Raw genomic sequence first — 19,116 nt, 5'->3', positions numbered from 1 at the left:
CTGGACCCCTGAGAATTGGGCAGCAAAGGGCACAGGCTTCCTCTGGTCATTATACTAAGCTTTGAATAATGCAGCCCTGCTTATCATGTGATTGATTATTTGGTACCCTTCTTATTGTGTTATGGTGGAAGGAAGTCATACTACCAGAGCAGGCCTGCTTGGTCAATAAAAACCCATAGGGATCTTTCTCCTCTAGAGCAGAGAAAGAGCTTACATTCTTCTCAGGACTCTTAAAACTTCCATAAATAAAGATGGTGAGGAGGTGATGGTGAGAGGAAACATCTGGAAGTGAGCAACATGGTTCCAAATAGAAGACCCACAGTCTGTGGTTAGCCAGCTGTGGAATACAAACACCTTTTATAAGACAGGGTGAGGAGTAGAAGTGGCAATGTGTAGGAATAACTTAGAGGTTCCTTGGTGAACCAGATTTTAGATGGACTCAAGTATTTTTAGTGGGAATGGACAAAAGAGAAAGTGAAGACATTTTAAATAAACTAGGGCAGGGCCACAGTTTGGGTTTTGGTTTTTCATTAGGCTTTTAAAAAATCTGGCCTTGGTTTTTCATTAGGCTACAATGAATATTTGGATGTACAGAAATTTCTTTGGGCCATATAGATGCCCTTTCCATTTTCTTATTCTCTACTGAAGGTATTTCTCAAGAAGAAACTTTTTAGAAATAACAGATGTTCAGAAATGATTTTCCAGTTTTTGATTCACCACAATCTTTCTGTTTCCCAGTACAACCCTTCCGCCTAAAAGCAAGTTCACTAAGCACACAAAGCCAGGAAAAGGCAATCTGGTGTGATTCAATAGAACAACTGAGGACAAGAATATTGGACTGTTTAAACAAGTGACCTGAAACAAGATGTATGTTCATATTGGTTTGGAAATAACCAAACCAGAGGAAGCTTTGCAAATACCGACCTAGTTCCTGAATTTTGATTTGCGCTATGACTTTACTTCAATGACTGCAGTTGGCAATTTGAAAATAAAAACTCAGTGACAAGTGACAAAGTCAAAATGCTTTTATTTATACTGAAGTTCATCAAGTACATTTTTAACAAAGAAGGTGTACTTTAACTTAATATATGTCAGAACAGAGAAACCATACATATGTTTCTAGTCTCTAACACACTACTGCATTTTTTTCCTTAAAAGACAAAAAACCAAGCTGAAGTGAGCGTAGAAAAGCATCACATATGGTCAGGTTACTTTACCCATTAGGATTTAGCTCATATTCTTAAACTGATCAATCAAATGCAAGGACAAAGTTTACATCATTGCATTTAAGCTGTACACATGTTCCTATTTTAACGTAATATAGACTGAATAGATGCTTCAGTAAACAAAGCTTTGCTGATAAACACAATTGAAATTATTCCATGTTGAATAGTTTCAGAGATAAACTGGAATCACAAGCATCTTCATTTATGTAAAGCCAGCGAGGACCTTTCAGGCTGAATAAAACTGTTGTGCCATTGCTAAACAGTAATAGTTACCTCCTTTAAAAAAAAGAAAACAAGTTAGTTCTTCTGAGGAATAATTCTGATATGTGCTTAAAAATACTGAACTTCTATTTTCAGGAAACCAAATGATCTGATGTAATAGGCTTGATTTAGTACTGGTAAAATTTTAAATTTCTTAACATTTCTATAGTTATTGTGTCAGTTTTCAAAGGTCTTTCAAGTTTTTTTTGTTTTTGTTTTTGTTTTTTGCTACAGCATCTGTTCTTCCCACAGCACTGAAGACCTTGAAGACTGATAAGACCCATTCCATAAAATGTGATGTCTATAGTTATCCACATTACTTTTGCTTTTTGTATATAATGATATGTTCAAGATTCCTATGATTTACTACAAGGAAAAAGGAGTGTCTGGTTATCATCTAAGGTAATGATAGCTTTGTACATTTAGAATTCCCCCTCCCCAGATTAACCCTGACTGTGTATACTGCATGAAGGGAGACTAGTTCTGAGTATCAATTTAACCATGTGTTTGGTCAAACTTAAATGTTGGCAATCTACTTAAATGTTGGCAATGAAAAGAATCCATACCATCCATATTTGGTTGTGTGGATAAAAATTATACTTGGAAACAATTTTCAAAAAGAAATTCTACCTCTTTTTGTCTAACCTTGCTCTTTTCCATAGCCATGGCTTATGACTTGAGTCTCTATCCAGCTACTTCATAAAATTTGCCTTTGGTCACAAAAGAAGAACCAGGAAAGAAAGTGTGGATGTACCAATCCATCACCTATGCTTAAGAAACAATTAAAGTCTGTGTTTGTGAGTCAAATGTATCAACTTCACACATGAAGGAGAGTATATTATCATTGCTGAACTGATATGCCTAGTCTAAAATATTCAGTCTGGTCAAAATTTAGCATTGTCAAGAGGAAAATATACCCTTTTTAAGCCTTGTGTATAAAATCTTTAAATACTTATTCTTTCTCTATAGATGTATTGTGGTGAGTCCAGTGGAATTTTCTGGATAACACTTCAGAACCAAAAATGAAGATATGGTAAGGTAATAGAAGAATAAAAGTCTGTGTTAGTCAGATGACCTAAAGGGTCAAACTTAGAGGGCAATTTTTGCCAAAGATATTTTGCCAAAGAGCCTGTGGAATTAACTTGAACTTTACCTAAGACCAGAAGAAAACAAAGTTTGAATTTGGGGGAACTGTTTAGTAGTCTGTCACCCCAGCGAATTGCTCAAATTCCTTTGTGGCACCTAAGAATAGTCATTCTCATAAAATTCACCAGATAGTTGCTCAGTTTTCCAGTCTATCTCATCTTCTGTATACACAGCCTAAATGTCAAAGGAAAGCTCTTCAGCATCAAATGGAAAACAAGATTGAACTTTATACAATGTAGCTAAAGCTTAAGTCATGCAATATAAATTGTGAACATCACAAACTTGAAAGCAATGGCAAAACAAAATAGTATCTTCTAAAAAAGGTCCATAAGCACAATAACAAATGCTAAAAAGCAATCACCATTTGCCCTTTAGAAAAATGGTTTCTGAAAAATCTCCCTTCTTTATTATGTTTAATTACTGCCTTAAAAAAAAAAAAAAAAAAAAAAGACAAACATATCTGCCCACACCCTTCATTAAATGTGCTGGTTTACAAGACCTATCAGGAGCTATTCCACAGCAGCTCAAAAATCCTAAGAAAAACTAGGCTAACAAGAAGACAGTATTAATATGAATCAATGTTTTCTACCCAGAATACAATAAATTGAGATTTCATAGTAGTAAACCTTTTTCTCCTAATTTAGAGGATAGTAGCAAAATAGACTCTTGTGCAGCATGCTGTATAATGTTGACACAGATTCTGTTACTGTTTTACATATACCAATACAGAGTGATCATAAGGAAGGAGCCAATATTGACCTGCTAATTGACACTGATTCTTGGAGCAATCTCAATGTTTGCAACATTTCAATTTCAAAATGCATTTCAGCTATAATATGAGTGATTTATCATTTAGTAGTAGCTGTCAAAATAAACTAGATAAAACAAAAACATCTGGAGCCCTAAATAGAGGAGAACAGTAGCTGAATTTCAATCCAAACCCAGTGTGCTCACTTCATTAGGAACAAGAAACATCTAATTAGTAATTAAATGTTTCGTGGTTTTAAGAGTGTTTGTACTTGAGTTCCAAAAGAGATGATGTAATATGCATTCTAGATATAAATAAGATTAAAGATCAGGAAGAGCAACCAACAAAGCCTCTCTAGAAAAATGTTAGGGAGCTTGGGAATTTATAAGGAGCAATACACATTGACATTTGGGAAGAGCTGATGCAGTTTATTGCTTTAAGATTTACCAGATAAGTACAAGGGGGGGTTGATATACACAGATGTGACCATTTAAAAAATAAAAATGAAGGCCCATATAGTCCTTCTCTTAGCACAGTACTGCCTGATATAGGCATACACCATGGCACAGGAGTCTGGTGTGGCCCCCTTCATACAGGAGATGAGCCTCTGCTGATCAGTTGAGTAATTTTTAAAGAACCACACCTGGTTGTTCCAAACTCAAAGTGTGAGACTTGCCTTCTGTGGCATACATCTGAAGCTTATGAAAGGAAAAAGCTAAAATCAGGTGTCACAAAAAAGGCAGATATGTGGGAAAAGACCATAAGAAAACATATGAGGATTGCTTATAGTTCAATCAAAATCAATTAAACATATCTATTTGTAAAAAGACACTAGTTTGTTTTTAAGTGACTTAGTTAATTTGAATATGCTATTCAATTTCCCCTATAGTTTAATACATGCTGTTTGACTATCAAATGAGACATTTCTGGATGCTATATTTTTAGTCATACATCTTTGTTATTCAGTTCAGATGATATTAGTACAATTTTTAAAAATTATATTTGTCTCAATCCATGATTTATTTCTTTTTTTATCCATGATTTATTTCTAATTTGACATTATTCACTGAATTAGGTTAAAGTCAGCACACCTACTCTACACAAGCAGAACTTCTACAGTCTATCAAGAGCACAAGAAGTCAAATTCTTGTGCCTTAGAAGAAATTCCTTCAGAGCATGGAATGACTGGAATGTCACATTGATATGAATTAATGTAACATTTTAAAACGTGTAGAGTAGGTGGCCATTCCAGCCGAAATTGCATGTACTGTCAAAGGGAACTGATTATTGGAGAATCGATTAAAAACTTAGTTGGCCTTTTGCATAAGATGAGTGGTGCTTTTGTCACATCAGCAATTAATTCTAGGGCAGATGTAAAAATAACATAATAAATTAGATTTTGCTTGATGTAGGGAGGGCACATTAGGATGAGACAAAATTTTCTGATCACTAGAGTGCCACTTAACACATTGGAATACTGCTCTATTAGATTCTCAGGAGGCATGAAAGTAATGATGACAGGTATTTCCCCCCATCCTTTGGCCAGGCCTCCATTAAATAAACAGTTAAAGATATTTGAGGCTATTTCCTGGACAATTCAAGCCAAATGACCCATTTGGTTCTAATTACTGGAACATCATAGGCATCTGGTCATGTTTAGATCAGAGGGTGAACAATGGAAAATAACCATGATGTGACTGATCCATCATATCTGCCTCTCTTTCCTATGTCTATAGATTTTTCAGTCCGTTTAGTTGTTGATAGTTTAATAAAGAAGAAGTAGGATTGGAGATAGGAGGAGAGCAGAAAAGAATAAAAGGGGTATTTTTAGTAGCTTGGGTATGTGTTTTTATCATTGCCTTCTTTATAAACAAGGAAAGGGATTAAATAACTTGCTTTACCATCAACAGATCAAAGGGAGAACTAGGTATGGCAAAATTTGCAAACTAGATCTGTCTATAATTCCCTTAGAGAACACTGCAGACATGTTTTTTGTTTGTTTTTGTTTTTTGTTTTTTGTTTTTTTTTAGAAAAGTGAGCTCCAAAGCAGTGATAATATTGGTCATTTGCACAAATGAGTTACTTCCTCACATATTTCCTGTTAAATCCCAGGTCAGGCAGATATAAAGCTATTTCACAGTAATCACAGCTTAAAGTGGGTGTGCCTACGTTTAAGTTTCTGTCACACCATTTAGAAATAGCATTTTCTCTGTCTCAAAAATTCTTGCACCTACTTATCCCACTAGGATGCTGTGTGGATTCATGTGATAACATTTATGAAACACTATGAACTCCATGGAAGAAAGGGGTTATAGAAGTGTAAAGTATCATGTTCAATCATCATCATGATTATCCCCTAAAAACTTGTGAAGCCTATTCTCTAGCACATTTTCCCTGTACGTGCAAGGTTCTATTTATCAGTAATGAACAAATAGTAATTGAAGGTTCCATATTTTAAGAATTTGAGTATTAATTCTAAAGAATTACAGCACTAGATAAGCAGGTAACTGCTACAGCACTCTATTCGTGCCTATGATCAGTTGGAGTTCCGGCATCAGTGTTCAGGCTGCACAGAAAAAACAATAAGACCTGGTCAAAATTTCATTATGACAAAGAAAATCCAAAATCTACTCAATGAACTTCGCTGGAAACCACAAAATGGCTTTATAGTATTTTGCTGTGCTATATATGTTCAAGATTTGAATGAATCTCTGTGTAATAAATGTATTATTTTATTAGACTTATACCTTTAACATATATTCATTGGTGTGAGTTTTATTCTATTAAAAATGAAATTATACAAAGGTGAGCAAAACTGTAGATTTACAGTAGTTTAAAACTTAATCTTATTCTCTCAGGGTGATATTGACAATATAAAAATAGTGTAAATGATATTTCCTAACTCTAAAATATGCTTAGGAGCCCCTTGTGCATGCTACTGTTTTACAATCTGCAGTGAAATGCATGACTAGCTTAATAAGCAAGGCATTAAGAAAGGTTTCTCCCTCTTCATAATCTAAAACATGAATAAAGATCCACACCATTTTCCCTGAGTCAAAATCTTTGTTAATGATTGCAATTTCCCCTCAGGATGAGATTTCCTTCCCTCACAAAATGGTTATTTAAAAGTAACTTCTCACTGTGTATTTATTTTTTTAATTTTTTGAGTAGTTGACACACAGTATTACATTAGCTCCAGGTGTACAACATAGTAATTCAACATCTCTATATGTTATTTTATGCTCACCACAAATGTAGCTACCATCTGTCACCATACAAGGCTATTACAATATCATTGACTGTATTCTTTATGCTGTGACTTTTATTCCTACAACTCGTTCATTCCGTAACGGGAAGCCTGTATTTAAAAAAAAAAAAAAAAAAAAAAAAAAAAAAAAAAAACTGCAAAGAAATTTGTCTATTATGTTTTTGAAGGTTCAATTTACGTTTGGAAAAAGTTATTTTTTCCTACCCAGAGCTCATGTTTTCTTTCAAGTGTTCCCTCACCACTTACTCACTTATATAAACAATGGGGTTAGAGAGTGCACTTGATATGATGAGCACTGGGTATTGTATGTAAGTGATGATTCACTGAATTCTACTCCTGAAACCAACATTGTACTGTATGTTAACTAACTATAATTTAAATAAAAATTTGGGGAAAAAAAGGAGTGCACTTGTTCTGATAAGCACCGGGTGTTGTATGTAACTGTTAAATCACTAAACTGTAGGGCGCCTGGGTGGCTCAGTTGGTTAAGCGACTGCCTTCGGCTCAGGTCATGATCCTGGAGTCCTGGGATGGAGTTCCGCATCGGGCTCCCTGCTCCGCAGGGAGTCTGCTTCTCCCTCTGACCCTCCCCCCTCTCTGGCTCTCTCATTCTCTCTGTCTCAAATAAATAAATAAAATCTTTAAAAAAAAAATCACTAAATTGTACACATGAAACTAATATTACACTGATGTTAACTAACTGGAATTTAAATAAAAACTTTTAAAAAGACAATGAGATTTCCTTAAGAACTGATAGGCTTCATCATAGGCATATTTGGGGCTATCAAAACTTTCTTTTGCGGTAGCTACCTTATTCATGAACTAATGGCAATATTTTATAAGCGATTTCTCCAGCTAAGTAGTAAGTTTTATGTTTTCTTTAAGTGGCTTAACTAGTGATGTGTTTCTAATCTTTAAATGGGCACTGTACTATTTGGCACTAAATAAGATCATATCTGAAAGGCCATGTTTTCCTAACCTGAATAAGAGAGAGAGAAAACAATGTGCTGGTTAATGCTCCTATTGAGTCTTAGGTTCAATCCAAATTAAATATTCAGTCAATTGTATGAGTTCTACTTCATTGTGGAAACAAATTCTGAATGTGCCATTCTCAAATCAAATAACTGATAACAGTTTGGGGTCCAGTTAGATATTAGTATAGTAGTATAAATATGGAGCTACTATTTTGAAAATAGGAAAAGTAGACTATTGCAAGAAAGGGGTAGATAATAAAATAGTATAGCATTCGATTTCTCTTCTAGAGAAAGCATTGTTTTAGAGTCATTTTTTAACAGGGTCTGATGTGGCGTCTTTTAAAAAAAATGGAAGTTTCTTGAAAATAATAACCACTTGACTTTATTAGACCCCAAATTTCTGATTTATATTTTAATCAAAAGAAAGATCAGTACAGGTTGCCTTTTCTTTGCAAATGGTGTCACAATAGAACATCGATCTCTCTTGTCACTTTTAACTCACTTTGTTTTTGTGAATTAATTCTTTAATTTCCCCTTTTCCCCTTTATTTAATCTCTAGTCTTTGAAAGACCCACCCTAAAAAGGTGGCATATACCCTTCTCTTCTCATATGAGGATAAATTATAAAAAATATATTTGCCATAACTGTATACTGAAGAGAATATGTTTTAAAGGAAGTTTTATACATCAATTATATGCCAAATATTTCACTCTTACTAAAATCTACACATGGAAACACAAATGCTAACTTCATATGTATTTTATTAGGAATAGTAATAATGAAATCTTGTATTTGTCATACTTGTCAGAAAGTATGGATCTAACTTATTGAAGAGGATGATTAGGCAAATATAATAATTATTATTTTACTAAAACTAAGGAAGAGATAGGTTGAATTACTTCTCAAGCTTAGTAACTGAGTTAGCCAGTTAGTGACTGAAAAATTCTGACTACTAGACCAGGGCTCTTCCTACACTGTGTCTCCCACAGACCAGATATAAAATGTCAATAAAAGTGCATGTGTCCAGTACACAGACCTGCAATTTTTGGGCCACAATAAGAGCCCTAGATGTACTTGAATTCTACTTTCCTACAGAGAAAAGGAAAAGAAAGAAAAATAAATACAAACTAGTATTTATGGAACACTGACTATGTTAGGAGCCATACTAAGCCATTCTAAGCACTTGTGTCACATGTGGAATGTCATATTCTTTCACTACTTCTTATAGATAATGCCATGGTGAAAAGTGGTAAGTTGCTTATGTCATTCTTCTAAAAATCTAAGGTTGTATTACCCACCTTCCATAAGCATATGATTTTAAAAATATTTTGTAAAGGTCAAATTTATTTGAGTTTTATTTAGGAAGCATATTGTAAATATTTTATGTAATATTTAAAAGTACAATTAAGTTATTTTTACAACTTTTAGCTACTCCTTTTGTATGTTAAACTAATAGAAAAACATCATAATCCTACATTTCAAAGGAATTAAAATGTGTGATCAAAATATGGAGGAAAATGAAAATGAAAGTAATGGGAAAACATTAAATGTTTACTTGAACAACATTAAAAAGGATCACATCCAACATTTCCCATGGAAGGCTGAAATGCAGTTACCAGGAGATTGTAAAATTTGAGTTGCAGGTTATGCCTCACCCATTTTAAATGGCTACTCACCAATGCTGAGATCAACATGATATTCATCTGTATTTTTTTTAAAGTAAATACAAGCACTTAAAAATCTATGGGGCAATAGGGAAATAGTGAAGAAATGTTTATAAAAATGCTGTTTTCTTTAAAGTTAAAAGAGGAATTGGTGAAATGTTGTCCAAATAACCATTTGCATTACTGAGATAAGTAGATTGCAGTTTAAGTAAGCAGATTATTACTAATGTTAATTTTCAAACATTAAACAAGTAAATTATAAACTGTGGGGGTCAACAGATTAGGGGACTTCAAGGAGGTCTGTATAAAATCTAAAGAATGTTTTTCGTTAAATTCACTTTAATTTCCAAAATTGATTGTTATATGGTTATTATAAATGAGAAAGAAATTCCTTATAGCAAACAAATAAGACTTTATGCTAATGGCCCACGGTAAAGAATCCTGGCCTAAGTTACATAACTGAGGATCTGTTAAGGTCTTGTTCTGATAGATGATGTGAGTTTTGCCACAAATAGAAAAGTTTTTTCTATTTTTATTTCAACTTCTCTACACAGTTTTAAATAGAAAAGAGAGCTGTATGGTATTTGTGTAGTTTTTATAAGCACTACCCCAATCTCTGAGAAGTTTTAAGGCATTAGTGATTAATTAGAGTTGGTTTTAGGCTATTTTGGTTAATTAACTACGAGCTGGAAAAGCTTTCTTCCATCTAGGTCCTGCTGCATTGTTCTGCATGGGATAATGTTTCAGTCTAGTTAAATATCCTAGCTAGCTGACTATGAGAAATTTTAACAGTATGGATTGAAAGTGATAATATCGGGCTCCTGGGTGGCTCAGATGGTTAAGCGTCTGCCTTCGGCTCAGGTCATGATCCCAGGGTCCTGGGATCGAGTCCCACATCGGGCTCCCGGCTCAGCGGGGAGCCTGCTTCTCCCTCTGACCCTCTCCCCTCTCATGCTGTTTCTCTCGCTCGCTCTCTAAAAAATAAATAAAATCTTAAAAAAAAAAAAGTGATAATATCAACACAAATTGACAATAAGGATAATGACCGAGGGAGTTAAGATTCCTATGTTTTATTTATTTTTTATTATGTTGTTAGTCACCATACAGTACTTCATTAATTTTTGATGTTTCAGAACCGACTGTCAGTAGCAAGCCAAATAACTTCTCTTAGGCTATTTCCCTACTTATAAAATGGAGGTTAATCATACCTTTCTTAATTATCATACAGGGATAATCCTGGTAGAGGATGTGCATGTTAAGAATGACACAAAGACAAAATCCTCTTTCTGATGGAATTGTTACTATTGAGAGAACTAACAGTAAGCCTGGGTTTGCCACATTTTGTACAACTGAACAGGAAAACTTAACTAAATATAAAAAAAAATCAAAGTCTTCAAAAGGAAGGGAGACTGGAGGGAACTGGGAAGGGAGACATCTTAAACGGATTTATTATTTGAGTTCCTGGAGGCAACCATGCCTGAATCTATCCCTGGAAGTTTCAGTTAACTCACCCAATAAGTTACCTTTTTAAATTAAGCCCTCCCTCACCCTATCCCCCAAAAAAGAGAAGAATGGCACAAAGTTCACCAGGCTATACAAATACTAGATCTTGCCTTTCTTTTTTCATTATTCCAGTTTTAGGATTATTCAATAAGCATGTTGGTATAGAACCAGAAAACATTTACGTGGCTGCAACATCATTCTGCTTTTTTTTTTTTCATTTTATTCTACTTATTTAAAGAAAGTGGTATGACAACAATGACATATTATTACAGCCTTCTATGAAAATGCTGTGTGTTTTTAATTAATTTAATTAATCATTAATTAATTAAATGTGAAACCAAGGGACTTTTAATCAGAGAAAGTTTTTCTTTTGCATTTTCCTCAAGCTTATTTGGGTTTGGGGAGGGATAGAGTGAATTTTAAGCTTAAAAATGTGTAAGTACAGGGCACCTGGGTGGCTCAGTTGGTTAAGCGACTGCCTTCGGCTCAGGTCATGATCCTGGAGTCCCGGGATTGAGTCCCACATCAGGCTCCCTGCTCAGCAGGGGGTCTGCTTCTCCCTCTGCCCTCTTCCCTCTCGTGCTGTCTCTCATTCTCTCTCTCTCAAATAAATAAATAAAATATTTTAAAAAATGTGTAAGTACAGAGGAGGGAGCATAAAGTAACTGGTTAAGCAGTTACAGAGTTGAGTTAAACAACCCTTCCTCGGTAAGAGTCAGAAAGATCTTTTGATTAATGAATTAGTTCTATAGACTTCCAAAATGCTGAATAGCAGAGCAACCTATTTTAGATTACAAGTCTCACTATCTTGCTATCACTACAATTATAATTTCATCTATTTTGTAAGTGAGATGTAACGGGAATTGTATGTCTTAGATCTGCAGATGGGACTTTATGTTATCATCATTAGTGTGACAGCATTTCAGTCATTGCAAATATTCTGTTAACAATGTAGTGGTAGGTGGTGCAAGCCACCCCTTGACAACCAAGCCCTAAATCATCAAGTAATGTAAGCTCTTTACATCCTCCTTAGAAAGAACTAAAAGCATAATGTGTGCTATAATCTGACAGGTATTTCACAGAAAAAGGTATGATATGGTCTGGGAGGTACCATCAATCAAGATAAAAATCCTGTGAAGGATGAAGAAAATGAGAGAGGAATACTTCCTGAGGGAGAAAATAAAAAGACTCGGACCATCTAATGAATCTTACAGGGAAAAAATACTGCTGCTTTAGGGGAAGATGCTAAAATCTTCTCTGTAGGGTGTGTACTACAGTCTTTTTTCACTCTATGATGGCAGTTGCAGTAAAGTTTCTCTGAGTAGTAAAAGGCTCCTACTCTTAAAGGAAGCATTTAAGAGGAAAGAAGACCCACTTCCCACAATCTTTCTAATCTCTGACACACTGTACACTTTAGAAAAGAACATTTCCACTTTACAATGGGAATATTAAAGTGCCTATGTATACCTTCCAGCATAGTATGATACATAAAAGGGGAGGACAATTAATGATTGATGAAGATAGAGTGGGAAGTAGTCTGTGGAACCCCAAGAGAAAGATGTAGAGCACAATGTGGTGGGAATTAGTAGAAAAGCCTATAGAGAAATTCTATCTGCTCTCCTTTTAGTTTTTCTTGTCAAATCACATACATGGCAAGTAATCATATACGATTTAGTTTTTCCAGTCTCCTTACTTGCTCCTTCCATCACTTTCATTGCTATTCTACCAGATTCTGCAATAACAATTTTAGCCCAAGGGTAATTGTTTCCAATAAATTTTGGCATGCCATCTGAAGCTCATTGGAGGAATGTTATGCTGGGTAACCAAGTGAGCAGCAAAGATGGAATATAAGGAAGTTTCAAAGGTCAAGGAAGGCTAGACATTGCTCAAATTGATTTTGAGAGAGTAGATGAGAATATACATAATCATATATATTTCATAGTATAAATATATATTAAAATTTCTATATTATAAACACATATATTAAATTACATTGTAAGATATAAGTGTTTTTTAGCATGGAAGTGTTAAAATTGTGTGTTACTTTTAGAGTCAAATGACACTTTAGTCACCTTCTTTTAATTCTTCAGGGGCATCTTCACCAAGTGCTGCAGAGATGAGATCATGCTTTTTATATTTTAGAATGGTTAGTCTATAGTTTCTGAATAAGCTTTCACATTTTTCTGAACAAAAATGGCTCAGAAGGGAAAAAATTTTAGTAGGTTTATCTTTTGCATCAAATTTTGGTTTACTTTTAACACATAGGTTAGATTTAATATCTATTCCTGGAGTGTTAGTAGCAAAAGGAAGGAAAATTATTTAAGATTCCACCATATTTATGGAAAAATATATTCTAGTGTTAAATCATTTTGTGTCATGGTCAAACATGTAGAGAAAAAAAGCAAATGTAAAAATTATTCGCACAGATTGACATTCTTCTTGCAAAAGTTTCTAATTTGTCTGTTTTTTAAATTTTGTTTTGTTTCATTTTCCCCAAACAAATACAATGGCAGGAACAGGAGCAATGTGTCACTGTGCCCTTGCAATTTATGATGTTATCTCCCTTGAACTTTTTTTATTTTATTTCATTACTAGAAAGTCAGTTCATGAAGGCTGTTGTGTGTTTTCTAAAACTTAATGGCTGCATATCCTGGGCTTGTTTTATCTGTCATTAATATGATGAGGTCAGTTTTCAAAAATTTAAGAACATGCACCGTCAACTGTAGCAGTAACCCCTAACAATGAAATATAGTCATACAAGAGTTAACTAAGGTATAAACATGCAAAAGAAGTCTCCCTGTGATCGTAAAATTATGTTATTTTCTGTTCAGCAGTTCATGTTACTGCTGTTCGTGCTAATTAATTAAAGGAGCTGTTGCTCTAACGGGCAAATAGGGAATCTAAGAAACTGCGAGGGTTTTTAGGTCTCCAAGTGAAGTTAATCAAATGTAATGAAATCACTTGTCAGTGCTAAGCTTGCAAAAACTGTGAAGTTTGACTAGGGAGTAAAAGGATTATAATTAGATTTCCGATAGGATAATAACTAAATGGCAGAACACAGTAAAGAGAAAATATTACTTTGTTAGCTAATGGTACTGCTGTTCAGTTTTAGTTTTTATCAGTGCATTTGTAGCTGTGCTAATTTGCTTTTATCAGCAGAAATGCACTACGCAAATGGTACTTGAACGTCATTTGCAAAAATCATTGATCTGAAGGTGCACTTAATGACACCCAGTATGTTTATTTTATGTGAAACAGAGATTGGATGATAAGATGGTTAATGTGCTGTCTTGCAGGTCCTCAACTGAGTTATGTGAATCTAGGTGGGACAATATTATTGTACATGCTCCACCGAATCCTTCACCTCCATCAATAGTGGACAGAGCCATTAGAATGAATATGTATTCATTGTTTGATCACCTTAAAATATTCAGAAGGAGCTGCTATAATAGACTGCTAAAATAAGGGTTACAAAAGGTGGCTTATGCATACCTTGTCTGTCAAACAACATTCGAAGCATAAAAGACATGAAATAACTAAGCTAAAGAGATTTAGAATACATGTAAGAATCTTAGTACAAAGAATCTTTGTACTAAAGTCCATGTGATAATTATCATAAAACTGTATATGACTTTATTACTTTTAAAGGGGGCCAAGCAACATTCTTCCAAGTCCTCTTTAAAACTCTTTTAAGGAGATATCCCATTGGAACTAATTTAATTTCCAAAAGCGAGAACACTGGGTGATTGATAGATTTCTATCCAGCAGAGCTATTGACAATAGGAAGAGAAAAGTCTTCACTGATGCTGGAATTGTTTGCTGTGATAAAGATGAGTTTTGGAAATGGCACTGGATTGGCATGCCTGAAATGACCCTCATAAACAATGCTAGCAAATACTTTTCCAAGATAAAAAATGGGTAATTGAGGGAAATGGAAAGATGAAATCAGTATCAAAATAAATCCCAAAAGATAAAAACTATAGCACACAAGAACAAAAGTAATTAGGAAGAATGAAAAAATAATGGCTAAGTTTGCATTTTATGTTTTCCAGGCATTATACATTTTCTGAAGTTCATAAATGTATATAAAAGTAATTTTTCAATACTGAACATCTTAAATAATAAGTAACATTACTGGGATTTTTAGGTAATTATTTGAAATGATTGATTTTGTGAACTATATGCAAAATAGTTCTGATAATATTTTCAGGCACCTATCCTACTGGCTAATAAAACCTGTTTTTTTTTTTGCTCAAAAAATAAACTTATTTTAGATATTAAATTGTGATTCTGCTGTCATATTAACACAAAGCATTCACTCTAGTTTTCCATAAATTGATGATGGGAACTTTATCATTTATAGTGCTTAAATGCTATGCTAAGAGAGATGAGAATGTGTACTTTTCCATTTTCATTACATTTATCAAGATTATTTAACATAACCTAAAAGGCAGATATTCAATAAGTATTAACACACCATACTTTACCATATATTGACACTATTAATGACAAATATTAGAGAATTTGATCTGTAATTTGAAAAAAGTAACAAAAGTTAATTCCCTTGCTTTAAAACCAATTCTATTTTAATCCTTTTAAAAGTGTACTAATTCCCTCATGTTTAGCCAGCAAAAAATAGTAGAACTTATTAAAAGTATGCTCAATGAAAATAAATATTAAATGTGTCCTACCCTAATCACAAATTAATATGCAAAAGCTATTCTTTGCAGATTTTGTTAAAATAAGGAAATTTAAACCAAATAGAAGGCTTTTGATTTATATCTAACCTCCCATGAATAAGATCTGTTTTTTGTTGCATGGAAATTAAATAACTTTAGGACGGTAAAAAAGCTTGTATTTATTTCAGAGTTGGGAAAGATGTTACTGCTGCAACTTAAAGGCACCATATACATTAAACAAACAGCAATGAATTGAAAGTATAAGATTAAAAGATAATAAAGATACAACCCACTGATGGTGTGTTTGCTTTAACCTCTCCAGTTCCAAAGCTGACCTTATATCCCATCAAAGGAGGGGCACAATCAAACTCAATGTTCCATAAAAGACTGGGTCTGTATTTGTGTGCCACAATTAAGAAGTCATCAAATGCTTCAGGCTTATTCAACCCTACCTTGGCCCACTATGTGGTAGCAAACTCAACTAGTGGTAGCCCACAACTAGTAGGGCTTTCCTCATAAATTTAACTGTGGTGAATTGATTGGACAAACACTGAGTCTCGTCCATATTGGCTTTGGTCACATTGACACAGCTTTTAAATTGAGGGAAGAATGCAGGCAAGCAAAAGAGGGATAAGAAATATCAAAAGCTTCACTGAATGAACTAAACATATATGCTTTCACACTTCGCAAAATTAACGCATTAATTAGGTCTACTCAACTGCAGCAGAAACAGGCATTATCAGAAGATCTATGAACTCTACATTCCTTGTTTTGTAAAAATGATGGACAAATCTACATGAATGAGGGTTTCTAAATTTTCTGAAACTGACACATAAATGGTGACACACAAAAGAACCCAAATGGATCTTTTAGTCACATCTGGTTTTGTTGCCTTCATGCAGATCCAGTCATCACACAATGGAAAGGCATTGATCAGTTAATCCTCTAGCAAGCAAGATATCCATGATTGTCTTGCTTTCTGAATTTAGGAAATCATTTTCTCATGGAGTTGCCTTTTCTTTTTTATTAGAGTGAGACATTTTTTCATATTAAACATAAAAATAAAGGTAATCTGCATACAAAGGGCTAGAAAACTGCATTAGAATCAGACTAGAAAAACTCCAGTGGTTAAATTTAATTTCTCTTTTCAGGTTGTTTTGCACTCCAGTGAAATTCTATATTGATTTGTTTCATCTATTCTCTTACTACTAAGTATTTTTAAAAATTTTAAAGGATCTAAGCATTTATGGGAATCCTGAGAATCATGAATAAGTCGTGGTCTTATTTCCATATTTATATGGTTTCTCAAGTTATCTAAATTTGGTATTGGAATTTAGAAGTTGATAAAAAGTATTGTCTAAAACTCATTAAACATATTGATAGGTTATGATTATTCTACCTGTGGTTTTTACAAACATTAGTGAGATTTTTAAAAGTATATTATTGAAAAACTTTGGAAAGGTAAATTATATTCACATTTATGCATTTTTAGAATATGCCTAACACATAAATATACATCCTTTTAACAGCTAAACATACAAGAAATTTGCCCACATTGTATATGTAAAATTACTAGTCCCTATGTATATAATCACAAAAAACATTGAAGACTTCTGCCTCTGCCATAAAGTAAGAAGAATTAAACTTATTTCTTTTACTTATATAAAGAATATCAACATAGGAGCTCATGCCCACCCCATATCCGACAGTTATAGAGAGGAGTATGCTGTTTACTGTACCTTGCATAGCAGTACTATCATGAGAAGTCCCATTGTTGTCTATTTCAATGTCTGGAATTCCAGTATCTGAAAGAAGTGACATTCAAGATTAAGGTACAATTCTATTTTTTTCTGATTCTACTTAAAGTGAAACCAGTAATTTGGTCCTATAGATAACACAAGACCTTAGATGGAATTTTCGTTTTTGTTTTTGTATGTCTGTTTTTAATGGTAAGAGGGAGGATTATAAACTATAGCTGAATTGTACAATTTGGCATATAGTTTCAAGTATATAGTAAATACTTATTTACTTTATTCTCTAGATATAATTCTAAGGAAAATAATCCCCTCAGACTATCAGGTAACATGACCTGACTGTAGAATAAGAAAAAGATGGATGCAATTGCATAAATGGGACTTCCCCATTCTTATGCTATACTTTTCATTGTAAAATGTGATAGATGATGAGATTATCTCTATGCTAAGCACACTGAACACCAAAGCACAAGTTATGGTTTGGGGTCTTTATGCAGTACTGGCTATAAGGACAAAAAGATACACAAATTGTTTTTGAAAAAAATTTGAGAAAAAAGAAGTAGTTAGGTTTTTATTTTCAACTTTAAATATGAGATGTGATTATCTAAAAGCTATCCATATCCATGAAGCACAGCTTTATATGAGCATTTCTGTATATACACATTTGCTTGGACACTCTTGGGTAATGTGATAATAGATGCCAATGTATCACCCAATGCCATCAAAGATTAATATAAGAAAATGCTTTGAATACAAGGTACCCATCATGCTGTAGAAACAGTTGTTTTTCCTTCATGATAGAAAAGCTAGACCTAGATGGAGTTCAATTATGGGTGGATTTTAAATATGTGAAAAAGAAGTCAAGCCACTTCAGAATGACAAGTTCAGGGCCTCAAATAACAATAATGAGTGCACAGAACATATGTCCCATTGCTACTCAAGATGTCCCATTGTGTAAAATATTAATGTATAATTACTTACTCTTTTTTTTTCTGTGTCTCAACGAGGCATGGTTAGCATGAGCTAATAATCTAGCATTGTATTTCTATTGATTGTGAGCACAATGATCCAAGACAGTCACAGTAAAAAGGGAACTGAACTTTTGGAAAGAAAGAATATGACTCACATTTATAAAAAATTCTCTACTCATTCTTAGTATAGGACACTGAAGCACCCTTTTAGTTTTATATGTATGGGTATGTGTACATGTGTGTGTAAATTTCTTAGGCTTATACTTGCTGTACACACATATTAGTTAATATACATATGTATATTTAACATGTCAGTTAAAAATATAAGCTGTCAGTGTGCTATGAAAGAAGAACCTGAATATTCTATGAGATGAAATGATGTTGTGGGGTTTCATAATCGAAAATGTAATAAGAAAAATTTGGAATTAAGATATTTCATGACAGAAGCATCTCTTCTCATAAAATCTCCAGGAATGTACTTAGAACATTTTTTTTTTCATCCAGGCCCTCCTTAAACCCTCAACGCTGATGCAATCTACATTAAAGAAACCAGCATCCTATAACTCATTAAAATAGAGTATACCAATCATCAGCATATTTTAATATGAATGGACATAAAATACTTACATTTTAGGTGCAAGGAGTTATCAGTATTACTGCTGCTACTGCAAAAGTCAGCAGGGTTTCCTGTTATTCCTAGGCTTTTTGTATCTCCCAGAAGAGGGATTATTTTGATACATTTAATTAGTAACTAAAGCACTTGGCCTCAAATTGATTTTTTAATTATTCTTGAACAGAGCCTGCCCCTCCCTTCCTTCCTTCCTTTGTTCTTTCTTCCTTCCTTCCATTCTTCCTTCCTTCCTTCCTTCCTTCCTTCCTTCCTTCCTTCCTTCCTTCCTTTCTTTTCTTTTCTTTCTTTCTT

At 33.8% G+C, this 19,116-nt stretch overlaps 1 protein-coding gene across 1 annotated transcript in view; it reads right to left on the bottom strand.

Annotated features, from left to right (window-relative positions):
* Positions 1–487: 487 nt before the first annotated feature.
* DACH2 (dachshund family transcription factor 2) overlaps positions 488–19,116 on the bottom strand; it is a 373,931-nt gene continuing 355,302 nt past the window's right edge. The window contains exons 11-12 of the mRNA XM_035028825.1: positions 17,209–17,274; positions 488–5,947 (exon numbers count right to left, since the gene is read on the bottom strand). Of these exons, the coding sequence (XP_034884716.1) occupies positions 5,943–5,947; positions 17,209–17,274 (71 nt within the window). The 3' untranslated portion in view covers positions 488–5,942. The remainder of the gene's footprint in view (positions 5,948–17,208; positions 17,275–19,116) is intronic.

Source organism: Mirounga leonina, unplaced genomic scaffold, assembly GCF_011800145.1.
Source record: "Mirounga leonina isolate KUSES-001 unplaced genomic scaffold, KU_Mleo_1.0 Mir_204, whole genome shotgun sequence".
Classification (NCBI taxonomy): Eukaryota; Metazoa; Chordata; class Mammalia; order Carnivora; family Phocidae; genus Mirounga; species Mirounga leonina.
Note: the sequence above shows the minus strand (reverse complement) of the source record. Positions and strands in the feature narration are given on the sequence as shown.